Source organism: Erpetoichthys calabaricus, chromosome 8, assembly GCF_900747795.2.
Source record: "Erpetoichthys calabaricus chromosome 8, fErpCal1.3, whole genome shotgun sequence".
NCBI classification, from domain to species: Eukaryota; Metazoa; Chordata; class Cladistia; order Polypteriformes; family Polypteridae; genus Erpetoichthys; species Erpetoichthys calabaricus.
In genome coordinates, this window is record NC_041401.2 from 124,620,568 (window position 1) to 124,646,233 (window position 25,666).

The window sequence follows — 25,666 nt, forward strand, 5'->3', positions numbered from 1 at the left end:
CGTATTCCAGACTCCAGCTCCTCCATAACCTCTTTGTGGAAATTTCGGATAACCTCCCAACTTTGACTGCCAAGCCTGTCAAACATTTCATAACAAAGGAGGTGTCGAAATTTACGTTCTGAGCGGGACATGCTCATTTCTAGTAGCTGGAAGTAGCCAAGCATAAATAGGTCAAGAGTTAAGTTCTCATAATCAACTGGTGCACCATTGATATGCGGTAGAAAGTGCTGTGGCCAGAAAATCATTTGTGATCTGCTAAGGCGTCTTATTTGCCGTGTTGGAACCTGAGAAATGATTGTTCTCCAGTGGCCAATGAGCTTGCCAACTACTTGTCTTTGCTTCATAAAGTAGATTAACCGGTCATCTTCACTTGGGTTGATGTCTTCGCCCCCTCCTCCACTGGGAAAGAATTGCTGCTGATCTTCTAAACTTTTCCCTACTGCATCAGAAATGCTCTTCCGCCTTCTAGCCTGTTTCTTCCTGAAAGACTCTGTGAAGGTCCACTTTCTCCAATGTTCAAGGAAGAGGAAGACAATCCTCTCCTTTCTCATATCTACATATTCTTGTACACAACTCAGGTCAGTTTGGACCTCCAGGCTTCGTGTGAGATATTCAGGATTTAGTGTCATATCCTGGGGCAAACGATCCATATCTAAATCCTGTTTTTGCTCATCTAGATCAGCCTCATCTTCATGTTCTGAACCCAGATATGTTAGTGGAGCATAAGACGGTTTAATAACAGGTTCATTGACTAGTGGTGAATCTGTCTGAAGTGTTTCTTTTGACCAGTGATCATTATTGTCATAAATGTATTCTTCTTCCAAGATTGGCTCTGATATGTAGCTGCTTGACTCACTCCCCACAGGAAGGGATCTTTTGCGTTTATAAACTCGACTAGGCTTGCTGTCCACAGCCTTTGAAACAGTCTGCAGCTCATAGTTGGCTTTGAGGTTCTTAACTGACACACCACACTGCCTGATTTCTTGTTCTATTTCTTCTCGAGTAGAAAAAGACTGAGATCTTCCAATATTCACAGATGTATTGGATGACAGGGGTTTTGATGGACCTGAGCTTGCATTCTGAAGGCTACCTTGATGGCCTGCTGGTACCATATCTAGCAAATCTATCTCCTTCCCCCCCAAAGTAGCCAAAAGAATTGCCATACTTTTCAACAGTGTGGAGATTTTGCTGCACCAGGCAGGTAGGTCTTCAGCTTGTCCTTGCACCTGTTTGGGATTCACAGTGAAGTGCTCATGTGTAAGGGCATTGGAAAGGGGCAACAGCTGCTGTAGTTCTTGCTCCAGTTGATCAAGCTCTTTTTCTACCCTCTGGACTTTGTGCATAACCTGTAGGTTTTCAATCTGACGCTCTATGCGGAGGAGGTCATCCTCTGTCATGAGCTCTCCAAATGGTCCCAGGATAGCATTGTGTGCATGGGAGTAACACCATCCTTCTGGCTGGTAATAACCACAGCCTGAAAACTATAATAGGGATGACAAAAGAAGAAGAAAAATGCTCCCTCAGGAGTTGCTACTGCTACTCAAATTTATCCAACGGTTCAATAATACAAATCTTAAAGATTCTGAGGTTAGAGAATAGGGTTAGGTTAGGTTAGGTTAGGTAGACTTTACTATCCCAGAGGGAAATTTGTTTGCAGCAGGAAAGTACAAAAACAGAAGACACTGTTACAGAGATCCAATAGATAAACAAAGACACAACATTTGACAACTTATGTTATTACATAAACACACAGTCATGATCGCTACAAAGAAGAATAATTACTTTCAACAGTACACAAAATAATAATGCAGAATGTAACATTTAGCAGCATTCCTAGAAGTAAGAATAGGACTGCTAAAGGAACAGTGGGAATATTAGGCAGAAGTTATGAATGAAGAAAAGAAATTCCCTAAATAGAGACAGTTAATGTAATCTTTCTAGAACAATTCAGAAGTTTTGTTATTCACAGACAGTCTTAAAAGGCTCTCATACTGTATTTTCAGAGAAAATGTATGAAACAATTATTCTCACTTTGTTCTTTTCATCTTTTTTATTGGACGTTCTACTATCCTTTACTAAGAAAAATATTACTTTTATGTCTTTCTTCTATTTAGTTAAAAATTAAATTGCATATCCCTCTAATATGCTGTAATAATTAAAAATCTCTCCAAATCAAATTTTTTACTCTTAATGGCATTTAAGAAAACTACATTTCACTGAGTACTAAAGTAAGGACTCACACAGTAGTGGATAAAGCTTTGGGAAGGATGGCACAAGACAATATATCAACACACAAAAAAGAAGCTTCTTGCATGTTCTGTATCAACCCTTCCATCTTTAGTCCTGAATGTTTTCAGAAGATCTGTAGACAGAATGTAAATTTACGGGCATTCCTCCTTTGTACATTTAATGTGTTTTCAGATCTTAGTGTTTTTCTTTCTTCCCCTTTGTATCTTTAAACATCTCTTCTAAATGTATGTCTAATATACTTTTATGTTATTAGTTTCTAGTAAAGTTTTATTAAATGGTGTATATTTCTTACTATTTTAACAACAATTTGCTTGTAACTCTTCTTGTTTTTAGTAGTTTATTTTTATGGAAACATTTGCTTCATTTAATATTTTTGTAGTTCATGTAATTTTGAAAATCATATCACTGTAGTTGTTATATGACACACTGCACTTGTTAAAACAAGCCTTTCTTCATTTATTGCAGATTGCAACGTTATTAAGTAAAATGTAAAAACCCTGAATGTAACCAAAAAATGACAGCTCTAATAGGTTAAAAGGACAGAGTAAAGCTTGTGTGTCAATGCCTGATATAAAAGCTATGGTACATAGGATTTAGAATGCAGAAGCCTTTCTGAAAAAATAGCAGATTCATTTCAGAGATCATCACTAGATTACTTAAAGTAATAAGGGCTATTTGATCTTATATAGCCTTTCCATTAATACCAGGAGCCAGAATGAAATGGATGGCTTTTTCCCCTAGAAAGAAGGTTTTTTTGTGCATTAACTGTATTAAAAAGGATGAAAGTTTGTGTACTTATGAACATGAAAATTACTGCAGTACAAACTACTTTTTATATTTTTCCTAGTTTTATTTTTCCCTTCACACTGGTTTTATGACATGCACAATGCCAATTTCAGACAACTACTTTGATATTTGCTTATATGCTATGCTTCAATACAGAATGCAGTTCCATATTTAGTACGCCCTTGACTCCATTTTGTGTAAAAATCAAGAGCTGCATAATATAAACTGAATCCATACATCTCAACTGTGTCCAGAACGATGAGGCTTTGAGAGCATTTTAGTTTAGGTACTGCAAAAATTCATCTATTACTCATTTACTGTTAGTAAAAAGACCTTAAGAAAAGCTTCTTTGGGTTTCCATAACACAATGCATCAGTTATATTATATTTGTATATATATATATATATATATATATATATATATATATATATATATATATATATTTGTATATATATATATATATATATATATATATATATATATATATATATATATATATATACACACACACACACATATCTGTGTAAGCCCTTGCTGTAAAAAGCCCAGGGTTCTAGAAAATATTGAAACAGTCAGAACAAAAAATTGAAATGTACAGATGTCATGTAATTGAAAGGAGCTACTCTGGGCATCTCTCTCCTAGGAGGTTTTGTTTTGCCAACGTGCTTGCATCCCTTGTGTATCAGCAGCAGGATGAAAAGTAAAAGGGTTACAGTTTTGCCGATATTACCAGCTAAGCGACTTTGTCTTTCTTCTGCGGTTTTGTTTTGCCGATGTGCTGGCCTTGCTTGTGTTATTAGTGGCTAAGCAAGTTTTCTGTTTCCTTGGAGGCAGAGCCCTTACCTTTCACTTCCAGGCCGGACAGACACACACACATTCACACGTATGTAATTATATATACTTATGTAATTATATATACTTATGTAATTATATATACTGTATATATATATATATATATATATATATATATATATATATATATAATTTTATTTTGCAATGTGACCTGCTAACAAAACTTCACTTTGGAGTGGTCTGAAGTGGTGTAACTGAAACACATTTCTCTTGATATTACACGTTTAGTACAAGTCCTGTGAATCCTTCATATTAACAAGTAATTATAACATGTCAATATGTCACACTACACAGAGATGAATAACCCATCTGCTCAGGTTTTATAAGTTTATGAAGACCATGAGTAAATGAGTAATAGATGCATTTTTGCAGTACCTAAACTAAAGTGCTATCAAGGCTTCAAATACTAGATTAATATCTACATTAAAATATTGGAAGAAATCATTTAGTGATTACATTATCCCCAAAGCTTTATTCAGGTGTTCCTAGACTGAGTTTTACATACAGTACAGGAATCAAAATGAGTCACAACATTTCATAATTGGTCCCGGCAACCTTTGGACACAAAAACAAACAAAGTAGCAACCAAATTTCAAAATTTCATACACTGAAAATTACACAAAATATTAATAGATGAAAAAAAAAAATACTTGTGAGTAGATATTGAAACAATGAGTACTGGTGGTATTTCAAGAAAATACAGACAGCAAGCTATTGTACCACTGTGTGAAAATTTAAATCTGCAGTATACAATCACCAAGTTCAAACCAAACTTGGGAAGGATGAATGTATACAATGTTCTTTTTCAAAGACAGTCATCACACTGTTTCTTTAAACAAAGTGACAGTAAGGAAGGGAGTTTGTACCATTTCATCATTTATCTGCTACTGTATATCTCTGTAGCTAAGACTAAACCTTAGTATCAGACATGCGGTATTACAGTACTGGCACCAATTGCCAAATTAACCATGACTAACAGCATTTATGTGTAGCCACATTTGAATTTGTACTATAAAACTCAAAATGCATCATCTTTCACAAGGCACTTTACCACTTAGTTTGAAGGCTGGTGAACGATGTTCTCAGCATGTAAACGTGGCCAAAAAAGTAAGACAAGACAATAAACAGCAGGTTGGATTTGTATATCTAGTTAAGAACACATGAACAGGTCTGTATTCTAAAAATACCATTTTGAAAATTTTGGGGAGCTTCTGTGTAAATGTTAACTTCAAATCTTTCTTGCTGTAGGAACATTCTAAATGTAATGGTAACCAGAGATGGTGTAGAACACTCAATATTTGTTTTGTTTAGCATTGATTTTTACACTTGGACCAAAAAAAACGCACCTAGAAGCACTTGTCCAATTTGCATGAAAACCAGCATGGGGCCTCACCATTACAACATACGCAAATAATTGGGTTTGCATGTCTGTTAAATTGCCACTAGAGGGATGCACCTGGAATTCACCCTTTTTAAAAGGTTATTATATCATGGTGACTTCTTCTGTACCACAGCAAGACTGTTTCAAAAGCATGGTTGATATGAACAAAATTTGTGAGTTTGGCAGGAGCTGAACATGTTGCTGTTGAGCTAGGTGGTCAGCCCATATTATTGGGGCAAAATAACTGTAGAAATGCAACTTTTATAGCAGGACAGTTGCAAGATTACCCTTGTGCCTTTTTCAGATTTTTAGGAGAACACCACCATGGGGGAACTAGCTGATCAAGTGATACACGGCCACAATGATTGCATCAATGTACTCCACTGTCTATAGGAATTAAATATTCTCCATTGTACTCTATTCACAGTGGCCATTATGATGCTTGCCAAGACCAAATGTGTCTGGACAAGTGTTGGATCATCTCCAGGGATAATTTAGATTTGCCATCAATCTAACATACAAATGTCTGGGAACTGGGAGGAAGCACACTCAAGAGAAGCGAACACTGTTCCTGACCAGCTATGTGCTGTACTCTTCTCCACAGGTTTTATGGAATATTTTCTCCCCCGAGGAGAAGTTACACAGTGCCACACAATACCATTTGGCACACGTATGACTCAATTTCTCACATCCCTATTCTAGACCAATACATTACCTTGCTGTGGTATTAAAATCATTCCAATTTATATGTCTGACCCTGTATTTTTTTCTTTAAACATTTTAAGTCTATATTCAATACAAGACCATTTTCTAGAACACTGAAAGAAACAATACATAAGAATTAAAAAAAAAAGTAGTTTAACATTTGCACGTCTTTTATTTAAAAACATTTGTTTTATTCTGCTAAGATACAATGGAAACAGCGTCTTATAAATATTAACTTCTTTGGCATTAACCCTGAGTGAGACCTGGTCTTAGAATTCTATGTTAACACAGTTAAACCTGAGTCATACCCAGGGTGGCGTATAATCATCCACTTTACAATATTAAGCCCTAATAACTCTTGGGGCAGTATCCTGCTGCCACACTGCAAGATCACGCTGCAAAAAATCATGACTACCGTATATACTCATGTATAAGTTGGGTCTTGAAACCAAAAAAAATCGATCATAAAAATCAAACCCCGACTTATACGCCCTTTCAAAAAATGCGACACCTGAATTTTGTTGCAGCAGCGTAGTTACCAATTTCTTTCAACGACATTTAATTTTAAAACAGCTTCATATTTTCTTCTGATTGAACACTCCATCGTAGATAAGGGATGTTCTTACAGTAAAGGTGTATGAAGGGTGTGAGATACAAAAAACACAAATCAGTGCAAGCGTTGCTTTGGAATAGTTCGGGTATTACCGTGTGGTCACGCAGGCACAAGAGAGAGAGAGAGAGAGAGAGAGAGAGAGAGAGAGAGAGAGAGAGAGAGGGGTTAGGAGCACGCGCTGATACAGCGCATTGCCGCACCCACATAGGGAAAAAAAAAAAGGCAGTGTGCTCCATGGTTACTCTCTCGGGTGGGTGTTAGTATATCATAATCCCTTGTACCAACAGAGTTTTTTGCATCCAACATTATAAAATACCAGAAATGTATTCTGTAAAATCAAGTCCTGACTGATCCGCGGGAGAATTTAGCCACGAGTATATATGGTATTTCAATGTGTTATGCCATGTTATGGTAACTCTAAGTTAACTCAACCATATTACTAGGTGGGGAGGAGCCTTCAACCAAAACACAATGGTGTGTAATTGAGAAGCTATAAAGGCAGTTTTAAAACAAACTTGAATCTGAACCATTAGTTGGTTCAAGTAGCAGTGATGACAATGCAATTTGGTCATCAGACGTTGATACAGGTAGTGAAAGTGATGTATACATCACTACAACACCAAACCACAGTGATTTGTGTGGTAAATTTGTATCTGCATGGCAAAAAGGCAAAATGATTGTCATCAAATGCAAGAACAAGAAAACTTTAGCCCCTCTAAGCACTATTCACAACACAACAACATTCAATGTTCATGTCAAGGGAGATGTGGAAGTCAATCCGCCTTGCACTGTGGTAGCCTACAATAATAAAATGGGTGTGGTCATTGTGAGAATCGGGCACTGGCATTCTGCCATCTTATGTACAAGGAAAAGAAAAAAATATAAGTGTGAAAGTCTGTATGTTGGTGGCTGTTTCAAAACATGTCACACGAAGGATGTGTAGTAAATCTGCAGCAGTGGATACTAGACATACCTTTCCTACTGTATTTCTAATACTGTAATTCACTTTATCTGCCACATGCAATTTCTTGCTTTAGGAATTTGTCATTGTCAGTTTATTCTCTGGAGTCAGAGCACAGCGTTAGCTATTCATACAGCGCCCCAGGAACAACTGCAGATTAAGGGCCTTGCTCAAGGGCCCTGCAGAGTAGCATTCCTTCTGCAACTGTCAGCAATGCAAACTGGCAACCCTCCAGTTACAAGTGCAGGATCCTATAGCCAGAGTGCCATTACTTTATGTTGACATTGGGGAATGTACATGTTTCTCATGTTTTGAAATTGTCATGCACATCAGAAACACTTGCCTAACAGAACAGCATCCATTTATTTTCTGAACATAGTTTTTAGCATCAGATAGTGAATTGTATAATCAAACATATCAGCTGGAATTAGTTGGTGCCTTCAAGGAGCGTTAGAATACACTTGAAGGAAATAGCATGAGAAGTTATAAAATACATGAGAGGCAACTTGGATAATCATACAAGCTTGATCGACTGAATGGTCATTGTGTTCTTATAAGTATTTATTTTCTAGATGGAAATATTTGCTTGCCAAGAATGCCATGAAGGGACCCTTTGTTACTAGCAAACTAGTTATTCTTTGGCTTACATTCAGAAATATCTTGTTTGTGAATCTTTTTTTCTAGCAGTTTTGAAAGTCATAGCTTTTCTACTTTACTAAAGTATAGCTTGCATTAAAACAACTTTCTTAAAAGACTTTATTAAATTATTACATTTTCAGTAGGTATAGTCTGCAAAGCCACAAGAGCCTACTGTTTGTCACGCAGGTTAAAAAAAATTTAACCAGTTTTGTCATTTTCTGTTGACTGCTAACCTATACTATTCAATGCATGCATATTCTGTGTATTTCAAACCAAATGCTTACTTGTGTCACTTTATTAAGGCTTGTGCTTCTATTAACATGTACTTGGCACACAATATTACACTCCCATTCTATGTGAAATATCAACTACAAATGCTGCAACAGGAGGAAGTAATGTTCTATGTAAATTTTTGTAGGTAAAACAGTTTCTGTATGGTATTTTTCTCAACCAAGACAAATTAAAATTCCAGGTCTTGGAAATACTGATTAAGTTTAAGGAATTAGATGGTAACATGAGTTTACAAAGATACTTTATGGATCTGCATTTAGAATATTTCTCTGGTGTAGTGAAAAACAGCAGGATGAAAGATTCCATTAGGATATCAAAGACATAGAAAAAAGTTATCAGAGATTTGGGATGTCAGTATGATAGCAGACTTGATGATGTGTACAAATAGAAGACCACCAAAAGATATTTTGGATGGAAAAAAAAAAAGTGACGAAAAATAGAGAAATTGTATGTAACTCAAGGAATATGTATTGTTTTCTTCTAATGTTTAAAATATTAGATTGACTAAATATTTTCATGTTAAATTGATTAAAAACAATACTGTATACAATAATAAATTGTGTAACATTTAAAATTTTAATGAAATTTATTCTTAATTTTGTATCTAAATTTGACATCATGGAAAGACTAATTATATATTTATTGTGTTCATGAGTGCAAAAACAATATCCTAGGTTCTTGTCTATAAGCCGGACTCGTGTATAAGCCGGAGACCAAAAATCATACGAATTTTTAAAATAAAATCTTATCATAGATAAGCCGGACTCATGGATAAGCCGAACGTACTATAACCTATAACTAATAGAAGGGAGGGAGGTCAGTGGTCTCACTCGCACCCATTTAATTTCTTTAAGGGGGGAGAGAGTGTGAGATATTGGCGTCTCTCTCACTCCCCGCATGGCGCGGTTGGAGCGGCCGGAGCGCGTTCTTTCTGCTCTGGGCGTCGCCGAGTCAACACGCGCGCGTAGCGGTCATTTAAATTGTGATTTTATATGTAAGCATATTTAAATATATATCGCGGATTTTTTGCTGGTTCGCGGATTTCTGAGGACAATGGGTCTTTTAATTTCTGGTACATGCTTCCTCAGTTGGTTTGCCCAGTTGATTTCATACAAGGGACGCTATTGGCAGATAGCTGAGAAGCTACCCAACTTACTTTTCTCTGTGTCTCTTGCGCTGACTTTCTCTGATCCTGACGTAGGGGGTGTGAGCAGGGGGGCTGTTCGCACACCTAGACGATACGGACGCTCGTCTAAAAATGCTGAAAGATTATCTTCACGTTGCTACCTTCTGTGTGCAGCTGCTTAGTGAAGCGACATGCTGCACGGAGCTTCATATACTTAAAAGCTCAAAGGGCACGTATTGATTTTTCACTCTTTGTTTTTATCTGTCTCTCTCTCTCTCTCTCTCCCTGCTCCTGACGGAGGGGGTGTGAGCTGCCGCCTTCAACAGCTTTGTGCCGCGGTGCTTCGCATACTTAAGCCAAACAGCCCTATTGATTTGTTTGCTTTGCTCTCTGTTTCTGACAGCCTGTGCTCCTGACACGCACTCCTTTGAAGATGAAGATATGTTTGCATTCTTTTAATTGTGAGACAGAACTGTCATCTCTGTCTTGTCATGGAGCACAGTTTAAACTTTTGAAAAAGAGACAAATGTTTGTTTGCAGTGTTTGAATAACGTTCCTGTCTCTCTACAACCTCCTGTGTTTCTGCGCAAATCTGTGACCCAAGCATGACAATATAAAAATAACCATATAAACATATGGTTTCTACTTCGCGGATTTTCTTATTTCGCGGGTGGCTCTGGAACGCAACCCCCGCGATGGAGGAGGGATTACTGTATAAGCCGGACTTATGTATAAGCCGATATTCTATTTTTTCATTTTCACAACTTTTTTCCTTAGATAAGCCACTGCTTATAGACAAGAACTTAGGGTAATTATTCACAATTTAAATACTTTTCATGGCATTAATTTGCACACTTTTGCTATTGGATGAGGAAACCTAGTTGGGAAGTTTAAGAAAACTCTTCTATTTGTTAGCAAGAGATTCGCTGCTATCAATTCTGCACAGAAAGAATACTCAGATGTGTAATTAGTCAGTGATTTTTTTCTTTATCATGGCTACTTTTAAAGCTTAAGTCTGTAGTATTTTGATTAGATGCCCGATTTTGGGGAAACAAAATTAACATTGTCGAAATTTTTGCTCATAACAGCCATATTTTAAGAGGCACATGCCTTTTAAATTTACACTGATACAATAAACCATCTGACCATATAATTGACAAAGAAAAACATTTCCGATCTATCAAAGTGCTCAGCCAGGCTTCACAATTTTTCAATGTTTTTGAGACCTGATAATGTAAATTCTTTAAAGATGAAAGAACTGAGAGGAGACTGGAAAAGTCTAATTAAGAAATATGAGAACAGTAAATCATCCAATTAAAAAAGCAACAACAATAGGATAATAGTGTTTCAATTAATAAGGAAGTCCAATTAGCAGATATTGTTTCATTGTTAGAAAGTCTACACAACTATGAGCAATAATTCCAGATGAAAAAAAATGCATCTTGGAAGGACATCAAAAATCTTTAATTAAATCCATTTACCAAGAAGGTCAGTTCTTGAATTCCCTTGAACCCTAGTCATTGACTGAGTTAAATGACAAGAATTATAGATTGAATCTTTATTATTCTGAACAGTCAATTTAATATTTTTAGGAATAAACTATACATTTGCACGCAACACCTTTCAGGCATGCTGTTTAGCAAAATAATTTATTTGAGCATAGACTCTTTAAATATATAAAAGACAGCATGATAGAGGTAGACAATAAAAGGGAATTATTTCAATTCTAATACAAAAGGCTAGTCACCAACCAACATAAATTAATATTGGTTTAAACAACCCTGGGTTTCAGAAAATTTAGATGAAATTGTGAAATATGAGATTTCTTAATAACTTTAAACCTGCTGCAGGTTTATTTAATATAAAGCTGATGTTCTGCCAATTATTTTATGAAGAAGAAAAATGATCAATTTGCCAGCTTTAATCACTTGTACTTAATCTTAAAAGCAATAACTGGATTATTCAAAGTAATTTTGGTTTTTCTTTGCAAAATTTTCGATGTTCTTGTGCTGACAAAGATTACGGAATTTGAACTGGTGTCAAAATGTACAGGTACATATTTCACAATACATGATAGGTGACTTGAAAGTAAAGTGTTTGAAAGTTTAAAAAAAATGCCTGATGAGTAGACAGAAAAAAAACATCCCACATACAGCCTAATTATTTCACATGGGAGAGCATTTTGATATGAAATTAAAATAGGTTACAGTATACAGATGCAGCAGTAGACAAATGGGAAGTAAGCAGAATCAGGCTTATCTAAACTGATCCTGGCTCAGACTTGGGATTTTGTTGTTTTAGTTTCTATTTAATGGACCATAGCTGGAATGATGCATAGCAGATTACTTTATAAGAGGTCCACATCAAATGTAACTCATGCAAATATTATATATATATATACATACATATATACACACACACACGCACAGTATATACTGTATATGAAAGAATTCAAAATTCAACAGGTGCTTTGTTCTTGGTATCAGTATGCCTCTCAGCATGTTGTAAAGGACATAGCAATATGTACATAGAGAAAAGTTAAGCACCTTGACAGAAATTCAGCTTCCACTGAAGAAACACATCTGTGAATCACAATCTTACAGACGAAAGAAGGCATAGGAAAATTTATATATAAAGAATCTTAAGCAGCATAAAAACACTATTACACAGGATATATGTTTCATTAACTGAGGAAAGTACTGTTTTGAAATTTTCAAAATATGATAATTATTTTGTTGTTATTACATCACAGTAACAACAAAGCATACTAAATAAGGAGAAAGCTGGTGGTAAGTGGCTCCAAGAAAACTGGGGTGAAAGGGTTTCATGACAAGAAGGAAAGTCTCCAACAAGAATAGACTGAACCCATACTACATTACACTAAACTGTACAGTAAATAGTAAACTGCCATGTTTTATAACTGCAGCCTGGACAGTGACTTTGTAGTATGAACTTTTATGTAATATATACAATTAGTGGAAAATTAAAATAACGGCCACATACCTTGCGTTTCTGCTCTTCCTCTTCTTGTATCTTGAGCTGCAGTTTGCGGACCATGACCTGCCTCTTCCACTCAGGGATGGGCCGGCCCTGCTCATCATGTGTAGGCACCAAAGACTCGACGTCTGCCAGACTACCAGAATTGGGCATCTTTGACTCAGCCCAGCCATTTACCACAGAACAGCTACCCTGCTCACTGCTGGATTTCAGGCTTGGCAGGCTATCACAAGGTGGAGCAGAGGGTGTTGCAGGCAGGCTGGCACTAGGGGATGACGGCTGAACTGTTGGACTTACTGGAGCAGGAGATATTGGTGGCTCCGCCTGTAAAATAATATACATACAAACAGAATTGAAGGTGAATTATAAACAGTGACATCTAAAATACTATAGTTTTATAGAGAGAATTTACAGCATATTAGGAAACATCAGCAAGCAAGACCACACAGAAAAATTCACACTTCTTATCTCAGCTTCTCACTAAAGTAGCCCACATTCATTCTCACCACATAAAACTGAGTACATTTATTACAGAACTTTTTTTCTCAGGATATTGACCTTCATCCCTATTTAGCATAGCAGTAGTAACTTTTTGTGGAAGAAGTGTGTAAGATAAAATAGTCACTTGCTGTCAGAATTCAGACTATCCTCATTCATTAGCTAAATGCGTTTCAGTTACTACTCAGTTTCTCTCTCAGGAAGTGCCTTTCAGTCAAAAAAGAATCAAAATCTCAAACGTTAAAAGTATTCTTTTGCTACATATTTCAGCAAAAAAAAATGTCTTAACATAATTAATTAGAAATACTATGTAACAAATCCTTCTTTAGAAAGGAAACTTTGAATCTTACGATACAATAAATTAGGACAATTCAGTTGCTCTTAATTATACATTTGCAGTGATGTGCAGTTACTCAGCTCTTATATAACTCACAGTCATTATGTTGGGAATTACGAAATGTTACAAAACAGGGGCACATTTGTAAAATCTGAAAAGACATTGTAGGCCCTTAGTCCTTGTCCAAAATGTTTTATCTGTTATGCATAAAAGAATCAAAATAAATGACTCTCTCTTGGATTGAATTTTCCTTCCATTCCCTCATCTGGCACAAAAAAAAAGATCAGACTTAACCCTTTCTCTTAATGTAAGACACTTTACCAAAAAGTAACAATGCAAAAATAATTACTTACTCCTTTTTGATTGTAATTAAAGAGATGCATTTCAATAATTGAACATGACAAGACAAGTACTTATCTGACTCCAATCATTTTACAGCACCTGATATACATTTTAAGAATTTGATGGCATATTACGGATATTAACCATTTTTACTCTTAAATATTAAGCTACTCACACCATCATAAGCCAAAAGCTGGTCAGTATTCCCAAAAATAGTTTACTTGATAGAATAATTTTGTATCAGGCAAAGGAGAAAACAGTAGAAACAGATTTGATGCAAGATGACTAATGAAGTCATCACAATGCTATATTTCGATTTACACTTCAACTCCTTCACCATTTACATAGAAAAGTTAAAAATTAAAAAATACAAGAGTGAAGGACTCACACTGTGCACAGGCTGCCCACTGCCTGAGAAAACTGTTGTGTAGCCTTTATTTTGAGGAGTTGGCTTTAGGCTTTTTCCGGCCTTAATTTCTGCTAACAGTTCAGAATTATCACCAGTAGGGGACATCATGTTGAATGATTTTGAACCTGAAAGGAAACAAAAATAAATTAAAAAATAGGAAAACAGTAAAGAGTTGGTTAACAATGTAATATTTTTTGTTAAGAACAGCAAGGACAGATATAACAGTCACACATTCAAATCAGGGTAATCGGGAAAGCTGTGGAGATTAACTTTTATTCTGACATGATATACAATAAATTTTGAAATATCACAATTCAGTCTAGTAATTAATTATTAAAAACAAGTTGTAAACATTTTTAAAATTACTTTTACAAGTAAAACACAAAATCACTTGTTTGAATTTTCTGTAACACTATGTAAGACAAATTGCATTTTGGGGGAAAGCAAAATTATAAATTCACACTTACAAACACACACACAAGTACATACTCTGGTGAGATATTAATCCTAAAGTCACATTCATCAATCCATTTTACAAGAAGTACTTATTCTTTTCAGTAATTACAGATTGTAAAACACAAGTAACATAGTTAAATACATCGACTACAAGACAGAATCAGCCTGTTGCTTAAAAGAAATTGACATCAATATTCATTATTAAAAACAAATGTACAGCATACCTTTAAAAGATTGGTTTTTCAGTGCATGTAATTATCAAAAGTGAGTAAAACAAATATAGTATTCCGGCACTAAATTACAAAGAAATGTATATACAGTTTAATTAATAGAATAAATGACAAACTAAGACATTCATTTGCAGACACTTTCAAATCACCTACACTGCTGCTGCTACTTAAAAATATATTAAATATTTTAACGTGTAGAATTAAAATAACATTTCAAGGTGGAATTAAACTCAGAAACATGCTGAATATCACTGTAATAATACTTATTGTTAAAAACATAAGTAAAAAAATGAAGCATTAATTATACTGTGCAAAAAGAAAAATCCAAATATCCACAGAAAAGATTGGAAGCATTTTAATAAATTTGTATATACTGAGCTGATGGGTATACTATTTAATGGAATAAACAAACAGAATAAATACACTTGAGACTGAATAAATGCAGCTCGTATCCTAATGAGTGCAACACATGTAAGTATATTTTTTTAATTGAAAGAAATAAATTGATGGAATAAGAACAGTTTTCTGTCACTGTTTTCTGTTACGTGCTTTACTTTTTTCCCCACCTCAATTATCATTATTATTATTATTATTATTTAAATAAAAAATTTAAATTAGATATACTAATACCTACTTCTGTGCTGACATATTATCAGCAACAAATGCTGCTTGCAATGGTATATTTCAAAGATCAATTGCCACAGAGAATGCCCTGAAACAACACTTTCCACCTTAACAGACAATAAAATATTTCTAGAGCAATCATACAAATATTATTTTTGCTTTTTTAATTAGTTAATTCCAGCAGATTTACACATATGCAAAAAACACTTTTTAATGTTCAGAACATAAATGCAATAGTGCTAAAATAAAATGGTTGTGTTTCTGCATAGGACAATGAAAATATTATTTGTAATATAATCAGGGTAATTCAACAAAGATTAACTTAAAAAATCCAAAGAAAAGCTTGACTACATGAAGAATATCAAGTTCTTGCTGGTGAAGCACGGCAGGAGACTACAAATCTCATAGCCTTCTTGCAGCTTTATTTATTTATTTAAAAGTATTTTTTTAATTCTATTAGTTGAAAGAAATATCATTGAAATATTTACCTGTTAGAAAGGCTGAGTGATTTCTTCAGAAAATGAATGGCTGTTATCCATCTTTTGTTGCTGCTTTGCTACATTAAAATTTGAGTTTATAAAACTGCTACGGAAAGGCTAGGCACACCCAAGAATGAGTATGTGCCAATGCCTGTGCCTTTACCTATTGCTGCATAAAATTCTGGTAAGAATGTATTGAAGCCCGCGTTGAAAGGAATCAGCTATAATTCTGGGTGACACTGTGAGGCTGGAAAACTCTAAAGCTTTAAGCTGTGGCTTCCTCCCGCCCCCATGAATCACATGACTAAGCTGAATAGCAGCAGGGCACAGTTGGTAAACTGTAACAAAATCATACCATTCAGGGGCTTAAACCATGAACCAGCTGATTTTAAAAACTTTTCACAAAGTACTGCAAGATTCTTTCACAAAATATCACGACATGCGACTAGAAACGCCTACCACGCCTCTGAACACCTGAGGATGTCACCTGCTATAAACAGTGCCCAGTGCTGACCTTCACTGCCAAATGTATTCCTAATGGAAAACAGAAAATGCAGACTAATTAGAAAATCACTATGAATACAGATTGTCAAGAAACAATTACTCCAAACACCAATTCAAGGATTACCCATGAAATGTGTGACCCTAATGCAAAATAATTTTTGAAGCTGCCCATGAAATGACTGACATAAAAAAACAAGAAACTTTATAAAGTAAATTAAAGAGATAGAAACAAGCCAGCTGGTCTGACAGGCTATGGGTTTTGTGTCAAAGACAAAGATGTGTGACTGCTGATCAAACTGTGTTCCTTGTTTGACAAATATTTGAAAATAAAACAGGGAATAACATTGGTCATCTTAACATTACTATACAATGAAATACTTTTTAATTAGGCTATACAGACACGATGTCTGGATTACTGAATGTAATGTAAACTGATTTTCACTAAGTATGTCTACCAGATAGATAATACTAATTAAACAGTGGCATGTTTAGAACTACAGGAGCCTTTCTCCTAAATAACCAGTGTATTGCCAAGTGTAAAATCTCATCTTCTTAAGTGCTATGTCTTCTCTTTCAAATGCAGATTATGTTGTCAAGAGAACAACAAAGATAAAGAACTCATCTGTGCTTTTTTTGTTCCTGCGCACATATATCTATGCAAAGTCTGCTTGACCATGGGACTACCGTTGAACCACGTAAAAGTCAAGTCAGGACAAGACTTTAGGCACCAGCAGGTGGCCTGAGGGCAGCCAGTAAGTGAATGGATACGCCCTTGAGAACCAGCTATAATAAAGAATGATGAAATATTCATGGAAGGACAGTTACAAAAGAAAGGCAGGTGGGAGCATTGCTGAGAGGAAAGTAGGCAGAACAACAGGACTGACTGAAGCAAACAAAGCCAAAGAGGAATCTGTTTGCACACACACACACAAACACACATAGAAGGGCAGGAAAATGACATCAGAGGTGCAGAGAACAAATCAACAGTAAAATGGTGGTACTTACTTTTCATTTGTCTGAGTGCAATCACATCTAGAATGGTTGAAGGTGTGGCACCAGAAAAGGAGACAGTGAAAAACAGTGGCATGGACAGACAGATATAAAGTAGTCAGACAGACCCCAGCATGAAGCATGCAGATAAGAAGAGGAAGACACAAAAAGGTATAAGGCAGGCAACCGTACACAAAATGACAGGCTTGCAGGAACCCAAAAACATCTCACAGAAACATAAACATGATACACACGGAAATGACCCACATTATATATAGAGAGACGCGTGGCCTGTAAGTTACACAGAAGGATACAAGGATGCCCGTGACATAATACACACAGAAGTATTTATGATGCCAATTGGAGTTGTTAGGAAAAGAAAGAAAGAAAGAAAGAAAGAAAGAAAGAAAGAAAGAAAGAAAGAAAGAAAGAAAGAAAGAAAGAAAGAAAGAAAGAAAGAAAGAAAGAAAGAAAGAAAGAATCTTGTTATTTAAAAAAGAAAAAGAGCCTGTAAGAAAAAGTATCTTAGGATGCTGAATAGAAGAATAATTAATTCAATTTGAAACGACACTGATGCAATTTTTTTTCTGTATTTCCGTACAACAATTGGGTACCTGAAATAGACAGACATTTTCAGAATTCTATGAATCAACAAGGACCAGTGTGACTATTCATGGATTATAAAGTACAAAAATGACTAACATCCAGACATGGACACTTCATGTAGTAGTCAAAAAAAAAGGAGTAAGACAGTATGAAAGAATTATCTAATTTAGAGTACAATGACTCTGTGACATTGTAACTGTAATGGCTTGCAGCAAATCTAAACTAGAAAAATGGCAATAGGTATTTGAATGTCAAGGGCCATGCTAGGAAAAAAAAAATCCAAGCAATTTACATATATAAAAACATAAAACTATTCACATGTCAACAATGCTTAAGAATCTGGATGTGAAATGAATAAATAAAATGATCAAAAAGAAAGACACAATCCATAGGGTAAATAATTAAATGGGAAATTAGAAAACCCTAAGGTTAATTTGATGCAATACATCAGGGCATAGTAGAATGCTTTCAGGAAAAAAGTAAGATGAATATATAGACAGCTTAAAGGCTAACAAGCTATACAAATATAAGGGAATTCACCATTCCAGTACCATGTTGCAATCAGCTTCAAACATAAACATTATGAGGTCTTTACAACAACACTGATCACCACTGTCTTGTTCACATGGGGTTGCAGATTAAGTGTTTCACCTCATTAATTCTGCACTGCACAATAATTTAAAATTTTTTGTTTTAACTAAGTCTGCTATTAAATACAAATCCTTTATTATTTGTTTGTTGTTAATAGTGGCTAATGTGCACTTCTGATTTCTTAAATAGCTGAAGATGTGACTACTACAATTGATGCTTTTTGGGCTTAGAAATTATTCCGTTGCTTGAAAAGATAAGCAAGATACTACATAAAATTTATTTTTCCCATGAATGCGGTAAAAAAAGCTAAATGTATAAAAGAGTATATATAAATATAAACAGCCGTGGGTAGTGAACCAAGAGACAGAATACAATGACTTACATAGCCTGCTGGTAATAATTAACTGCAAAGTTTGCAGTTCAGCTCAAAAATCTTATATGGAGGTTTTCTTTTAAATAGGTTGGGGGAAATTATATTGTACTTACAGTAGGTGACCACAATGAGAAAAAAAAACTAATAATTTATTTCCATTATGAGCAACCTCCTCTAAAATAGTTATTATGCATAATCTTTTGACTCCTTTACCTCATATTGCTGAATTTGTCACTATCAACTACGCTTGAATCAAAAGAACTATTACAATAGTTTGTACTCATTAGAACATCTAACATTAGTTTAATTAATGTTGTCCAGCAATGCTTTTAACAGCACTGTTAAGTCTATGCATAAAATAAATATAAACTAATTTATGACTGAAATCACTAACAATTTACAACATTTTAGTTATTTTCTTTTCATGTTTTCCACCTCAATATGTAGAGCAACTTAGCCATATAAAATATGTAAGTGCTATTCTCATTAATCAGAAGAAAATGATTTGCATATTCCTTGTTGATTTTGAAATCGTCTTTGCCAGCTAATGAATTCAGGAGAAACACTCCAACTGCCCCAAACATTTACCTTAGCAACCATCAATTTTGTTTAATTCTTTAACTAAACACAATAATATTAGCAATAACAAGCTTAAATTACTAAAAAGAACAATTTAGAAGGTCACAGCCAAAACAGGCCTTTTACAAGGTTGCTTGCAATCAGAACTCGCAGCCACAATGCATCTTACAGGTGTATGTCTTTTCCAGTGACTCTCCTTAAAACAAGTGAAAACCTTAAGAAGCATTATTTAGTCTTATTTCTGACTGTAAAATAGAGTCTCAGCAAAAGTATTTCAGAGATTATGAAATGCAAAATTAATTTGAATAAAAAATTTAAAACTTGGTTATCTGTTTAGGAAAGATTACAAATATCTGTAAAATAGAAGATGATACTTTAATATGTCTTAGTTTTTGTATCATTTGTAGCTTTAAAGTAGTGTTGGTAGCACATGTATTTTGCATATAGTTAAATAACAATCCAAGCTGAATCTGTTGTGCAAGCTTGAAGTTATAAGATGGTCTTAGCCAATTATGTTGTAACTTTTGTGGGGAAAACATGTCTGTGACTTTTAAAAATTCATGATGTGGTACATATGGTTTATTTGTGAGAAGGAGGAATAGGAACAGGTGTCCACTTAAGTTTTTGGGATATTACGTACAATGAGATTATCACCCTGGTGGTACATCCTGAGGGTTCGCGGGATCCCCTCGAGGTTGCTGGATATCATGGCCGGCCTGTACACTGGTACTGTGAGTGGTGTGCAGAGTGGAGGCAGAACCTCTGCATTTTTCCCCAGTTGATTCTGGGGTTCATCAGGAGTGTGTTCTTGCTCCTACTCTGTTCAGTGCTTGCATGGACAGGGTGTTGAGCGGGGTCATGGGGACAGCGGCTGTGGGGCATCTGTTGGTGAAGAGAGATTCACTGATCTTGACTTTGCTGACGATGCTGTGATCTTCATTTAGTCAATGGAGGCTCTGATCGGGGCTCTTGAAAAACTGAGCGAGGAATCTGAGTGTCTGGGCTTGTGGGTGTCCTGGATAAAAAACAATATCTAGGTCTTTAATGACCTCTTGGGCAGTAGATGGATTAGGAGAGTGTGTGGGGGTCATGAGGTTACTGGAAAGGGGTGTGCGATGCTCCTGATATCCCTACAAAAGGGGTGTGTGATGCTCCCTGTTATGCTATATGATTGCAAGACATGAACACAATCCAATGACCTGGGACAAAGACTGGACTCCATTTGTACTGTGTCTCTTCAGAGAATCATTGGGTATCGCTGTTTTGACTTTGTGTCGAATGACTGGGTGCTCATGGAGTCAGTCCTGAATGAGGCACATTACCTGCATTGTGATGGAGCGTCAGTTACGACACTATGGCCATGTGCCGTGATTCCCTGGCAGTGATCTGACTCACAGGATCCTCCTTGCTGTGGACCCGACCGGTTGGACCAGGCCCATGTAACACCTGGCTCTGGCAGATTGATGGTCATTTCCGGAGTGTGGACTGGATTGCATGTCTGCCTGTGGGGTTGCCAACTGGAATCCCAAGCTTTTTTGTAGTGTGGTTGGTGTAGCAACGTGCTATACCAGTGCATGCTCCCCAACCTGACTTGACCCAATCTGACCAGTATAGAGCCACAATTAGCTCCAACTAGATAATTAATTGATTCTTGATCATGTAAATGTCCTGACATCTGATGAAGCTCATTTCTCTTGACTTTTTCTCAAACATGTAGAAAACAAGACAGCAGAGAAAAAATATTTCATATTCAAAGCATGAAAGACCTTCCAAAGCCAACCCCTGCCGCAGCGAGAAGCTAAAAGTCTAATGAATGTCCAAGGCAATGATCCATTAGTAGAATAAGGAACACAACACCTCTGTCCTAGTAATTATACATGTTGCCAAACGACACGCATGGACCTCAGCTCTGCCAACCTCATGATTTTATAATGCTTTACTGCCCTTGTTCTGTATCAGTGGTAGAAGCTTAGGTAATCAAAGATCCTGCAAGAAGAGACATCTTCATTATTTGTTTTTGCAATGAAACTCTACAACAACAATCCTATAACAATAACTGGTGGTATCATACTGTTAATGCAGCAAACGTGACACAAAAAATTTCAGATTGGTGGTAATCACATTTTAATGAGTAAGTTTTATTTTTTCTTTTCTATTAAACAATATTATGTATTTGTAAATAGAGAGCAGTTCTTAATATTCAAATTACAGGATGCTGAAATATTTGACTAGAAGACTACATTGTGGGTTCAAATCCTGCTGCTGACACTGTGTGACCACGAGCAAAGTCACTTCACATGCCTGTCTCAAAATGGAAATATGGTTGGTTGCATTTCTTTTGTATGTCAAATGTTGCAAGTCACCTCGATAAAGTCGTCAGCTAAAAGCAAGTAATAATAATTTGTTACTTTAACTGTTTCTAGATAAATAAACAAAAAGATTACTGGAATGATCAGGGTGAAAAGTAAAACGAAAGGGTTTAAGATGAAACTGAAAACAAGATGAGCACACCACTGGGAACTGGTCAGATTCTAGAGCCCGCCAGAATCAATAGACACACGAGATAGATATACTGAAGGTATTAAGAGACTACAACAGATGTAACGACTAAACCAGCCATGCAGTTTATAACCAGCTGTTAATAATGTGAGTTAACTACATGGAGAGAACTGAAATTTTGGCCTGATATTGGCAGGTGGTAAAGTGGAGTCAGATTAAATAAACACAGTAACATTAAAACTAAGGCAAATTTAATGCGCTCTCTCTCATTTGTTCAGTGGATCACTATACACTACTATATGTACTGAGCAATGTAGTCAAAACTATAAAAGAAAGTTAATGCACTTAAATATTTATTTTCACATGTACAACACAGGCGGCACGGTGGCACAGTGGGTAGCGCTGCTGCCTTGCAGTTGGGAGATCTGGGGACCTGGGTTCGATTCCCGGGTCCTCCCTGCGTGGAGTTTGCATGTTCTCCCCGTGTCTGCGTGGGTTTCCTCCGGGCGCTCCGGTTTCCTCCCACATTCCAAAGACATGCAGGTTAGGTGGATTGGCGATTCTAAATTGGCCGTAGTGTGTGCTTGGTGTGTGGGTGTATTTGTGTGTGTCCTGCGGTGGGTTGGCACCCTGCCCAGGATTGTTTCCTGCCTTGTGCCCTGTGTTGGCTGGGATTGGCTCCAGCTGACCCCCGTGACCCTGTGTTCGGATTCAGCGGGTTGGAAAATGGATGGATGGATGGATGTACAACACATATTAGGGAGTGGTTCTGTTTATACATGATAACCATGGGTGTTAATTAATCCTCACTGTAATGGAATTTGTTGTGTTATGTGCCCAGCCATGTCCAATATTTCAAAATTTAGCTGCATACACAGATTCACTATACACTCTGCCAAAGAGTTCTGTTTTTATAGATATTACACTTTGCAAATCAATGTGTATATGCAAAATACTTTGAAAGATTTTAAGGCCCATTTGAAATCATCCACATGACATTTGCAAGTGAGAAATGTCCTATAGCTGGCAAGCAGATTTAGAGCTGCCTACCAAAAATAAGCAAACACATTAATTAATAGAGTAATGATAATAATACAAATTATTAACTATTTAAAGGAATAGAAGCAAAATACTGTATAATAATAATAATAGTAACAACAACAACCACCTGTCCTTTAGAAGAGATGTAAAACCAAGATCCTGCCTCTCTTTGGCCATAAAAGATTCCTGGACATCTTTTGAAAAGAAAAGAGTCCATCCATCCATCCATTGTCTCCCGCTTATCCGAGGTCGGGTCGCGGGGGCAGCAGCTTGAGCAGAGATGCCCAGACTTCCCTCTCCCCGGCCACTTCTTCTAGCTCTTCCGGGAGAATCCCAAGGCGTTCCCAGGCCAGTCGAGAGACATAGTCCCTCCAGCGTGTCCTGGGTCTTCCCCGGGGCCTCCTCCCGGTTGGACGTGCCCGGAACACCTCACCAGGGAGGCGTCCAGGAGGCATCCTGATCAGATGCCCGAGCCACCTCATCTGACTCCTCTCGATGCGGAGGAGCAGCGGCTCTACTCTGAGCCCCTCCCGGATGACTGAGCTTCTCACCCTATCTTTAAGGGAAAGCCCAGACACCCTGCGGAGGAAACTCATTTCAGCCGCTTGTATTCGCGATCTCGTTCTTTCGGTCACTACCCATAGCTCATGACCATAGGTGAGGGTAGGAACATAGATCGACTGGTAAATTGAGAGCTTCGCCTTGCGGCTCAGCTCCTTTTTCACCATGACAGACCGATGCAATGCACGCATTACTGCGGATGCCGCACCAATCCGCCTGTCGATCTCACGCTCCATTCTGACCTCCTAATAACCCCCTGTCTCTAATTAACTATCTTTCTTGTCATTTCACCACCTAATATCTATTGTGTGATAAGTGTACGGACACAATAACGACTGCCGTTGCATCATCCATGTGAATACTATGCATTGACGTGGCTCCCCATTTGATATGTAAAGCACTTTGAGTCCCTACAAAACCTCTATATAAATGTAATTAATTATATAGTTTTAACACACTGCTTGGTAACTTATTCCATCTGTTGTTCTCTGTATGAAGAAATGTTTTACAAGCAGTGTGCTGTACGGGCCTAGAAATTAGACTTTAAAGAAATGGTTTTCAATTCAGCTTCTGCCTAAAACTTATAGTGTGACCTTGGGAGCATACGACTTAAGCAGACTGTACTCCAGAAATGCATGTCAACAATTTTGCTGTATCCTGAGCATGAAAGTTGACATGAATAAATATACTGTAATAACAATATTAGTCTGAAATTATCCATTACTAAGCTTATATATACAGCCTCCATGGCTTAGTTGAAGCACTTGTTTTGAAGTAACAGTCATCATCCACTCTACTAACTTCTGTCATATCACCACCTAATCTCACTTGGTCTAAACTGAAAAGATTCAACTTCTCCGATCTTTCCTCACACTGGTCATACCCATTAGTCTAATAGCTTTTCCCAGAGTTTGTCAAACACTGTTTTATATATGGAGCAAACACGCACGCATATAAACAAAATGAAATTTCTCAAAATAATGTGGTGGAGGCCTCACAATTTCATTGTGTAGCTTACCAATGACTTCAGTTGATTTGTATTCAACAGTGTGCCATTTAACTCAACATCTAATTAGTCTTCTCAACTATAATTTTACAATATCTAGTTCACGGACAGACAGACAGACAGACAGACAGACAGACAGACAGACAGACAGACAGACAGACAGACATACATACATACATACATACATACATACATACATACATACATACAGACATACATACAGACATACAGACATACATACATACATACATACATACATACATACATACATACATACATTAATCCCAAGGGGAAATTCACATACTCCAGCAACAGCATATTCATAAAAAACAATATTAAAGAGTGATAAAAATGCAGGTATAACAGACAGTAACTTTGTATAATGTTAACGCCACAACCCCCCCTAACCCCCAAAGTGGAATTGAAGAGTCACAGAGTGTGGGGGAGGAACGATCTCCTCAATCTGTCAGTGGAGCAGGACAGTGACAGCAGTCTGTCGCTGAAGCTGCTCCTTTGTCTGGAGATGATACTGTTTAGTGGATGCAGTGGATTCTCCATGATTGACAGGAGCCTGCTCAGCGCCCATCGCTCTGCCACGGATGTCAAACTGTCCAGCTCCGTGCCTACACTAGAGCCTGCCTTCCTCACCAGTTTGTCCAGGCGTGAGGCGTCCGTCTTCTTTATGCTGCCTCCCCAGCACACCACTGCGTAGAAGAGGGCGCTCGCCAGAACTGTCTGATAGAACATCTGCAGCATCTTATTGCAGATGTTGAAAGATGCCAGCCTTCTGAGGAAGTACAGTATAGTATAGATATACTGAAGCCAGTGATAAGTTCTAAAGAATACGGAAATCTTTCAAGTTTTCAAGGGTTGTCTCACTTTTAATATCATTTAATTCAGAATTAAGTCTCTTGCAGCATGCTCTATGTATTTAAGACAA

The 25,666-nt window shown here is 36.7% G+C and overlaps 1 protein-coding gene across 5 annotated transcripts in view; it reads right to left on the reverse strand.

Annotated features, from left to right (window-relative positions):
• The window catches only part of espn (espin), a 142,295-nt gene that overhangs the window by 13,321 nt on the left and 103,308 nt on the right, over window positions 1-25,666 (reverse strand). For 3 of the 5 annotated variants that reach the window (XR_007935644.1, XR_007935641.1, XR_007935642.1), the window contains 3 exons: window positions 17,486-17,512; window positions 14,167-14,312; window positions 12,608-12,925 (listed from right to left, as the gene is read on the reverse strand). Coding sequence is in view for 1 of the 5 variants with exons in the window: in XM_051930880.1 (XP_051786840.1) it covers window positions 12,608-12,925; window positions 14,167-14,312 (464 nt within the window). In the remaining 4 variants the exon portion in view is untranslated. The remainder of the gene's footprint in view (window positions 1-12,607; window positions 12,926-14,166; window positions 14,313-17,485; window positions 17,513-25,666) is intronic. The other 2 variants (XR_007935643.1, XM_051930880.1) reach the window with 1 other exon arrangement.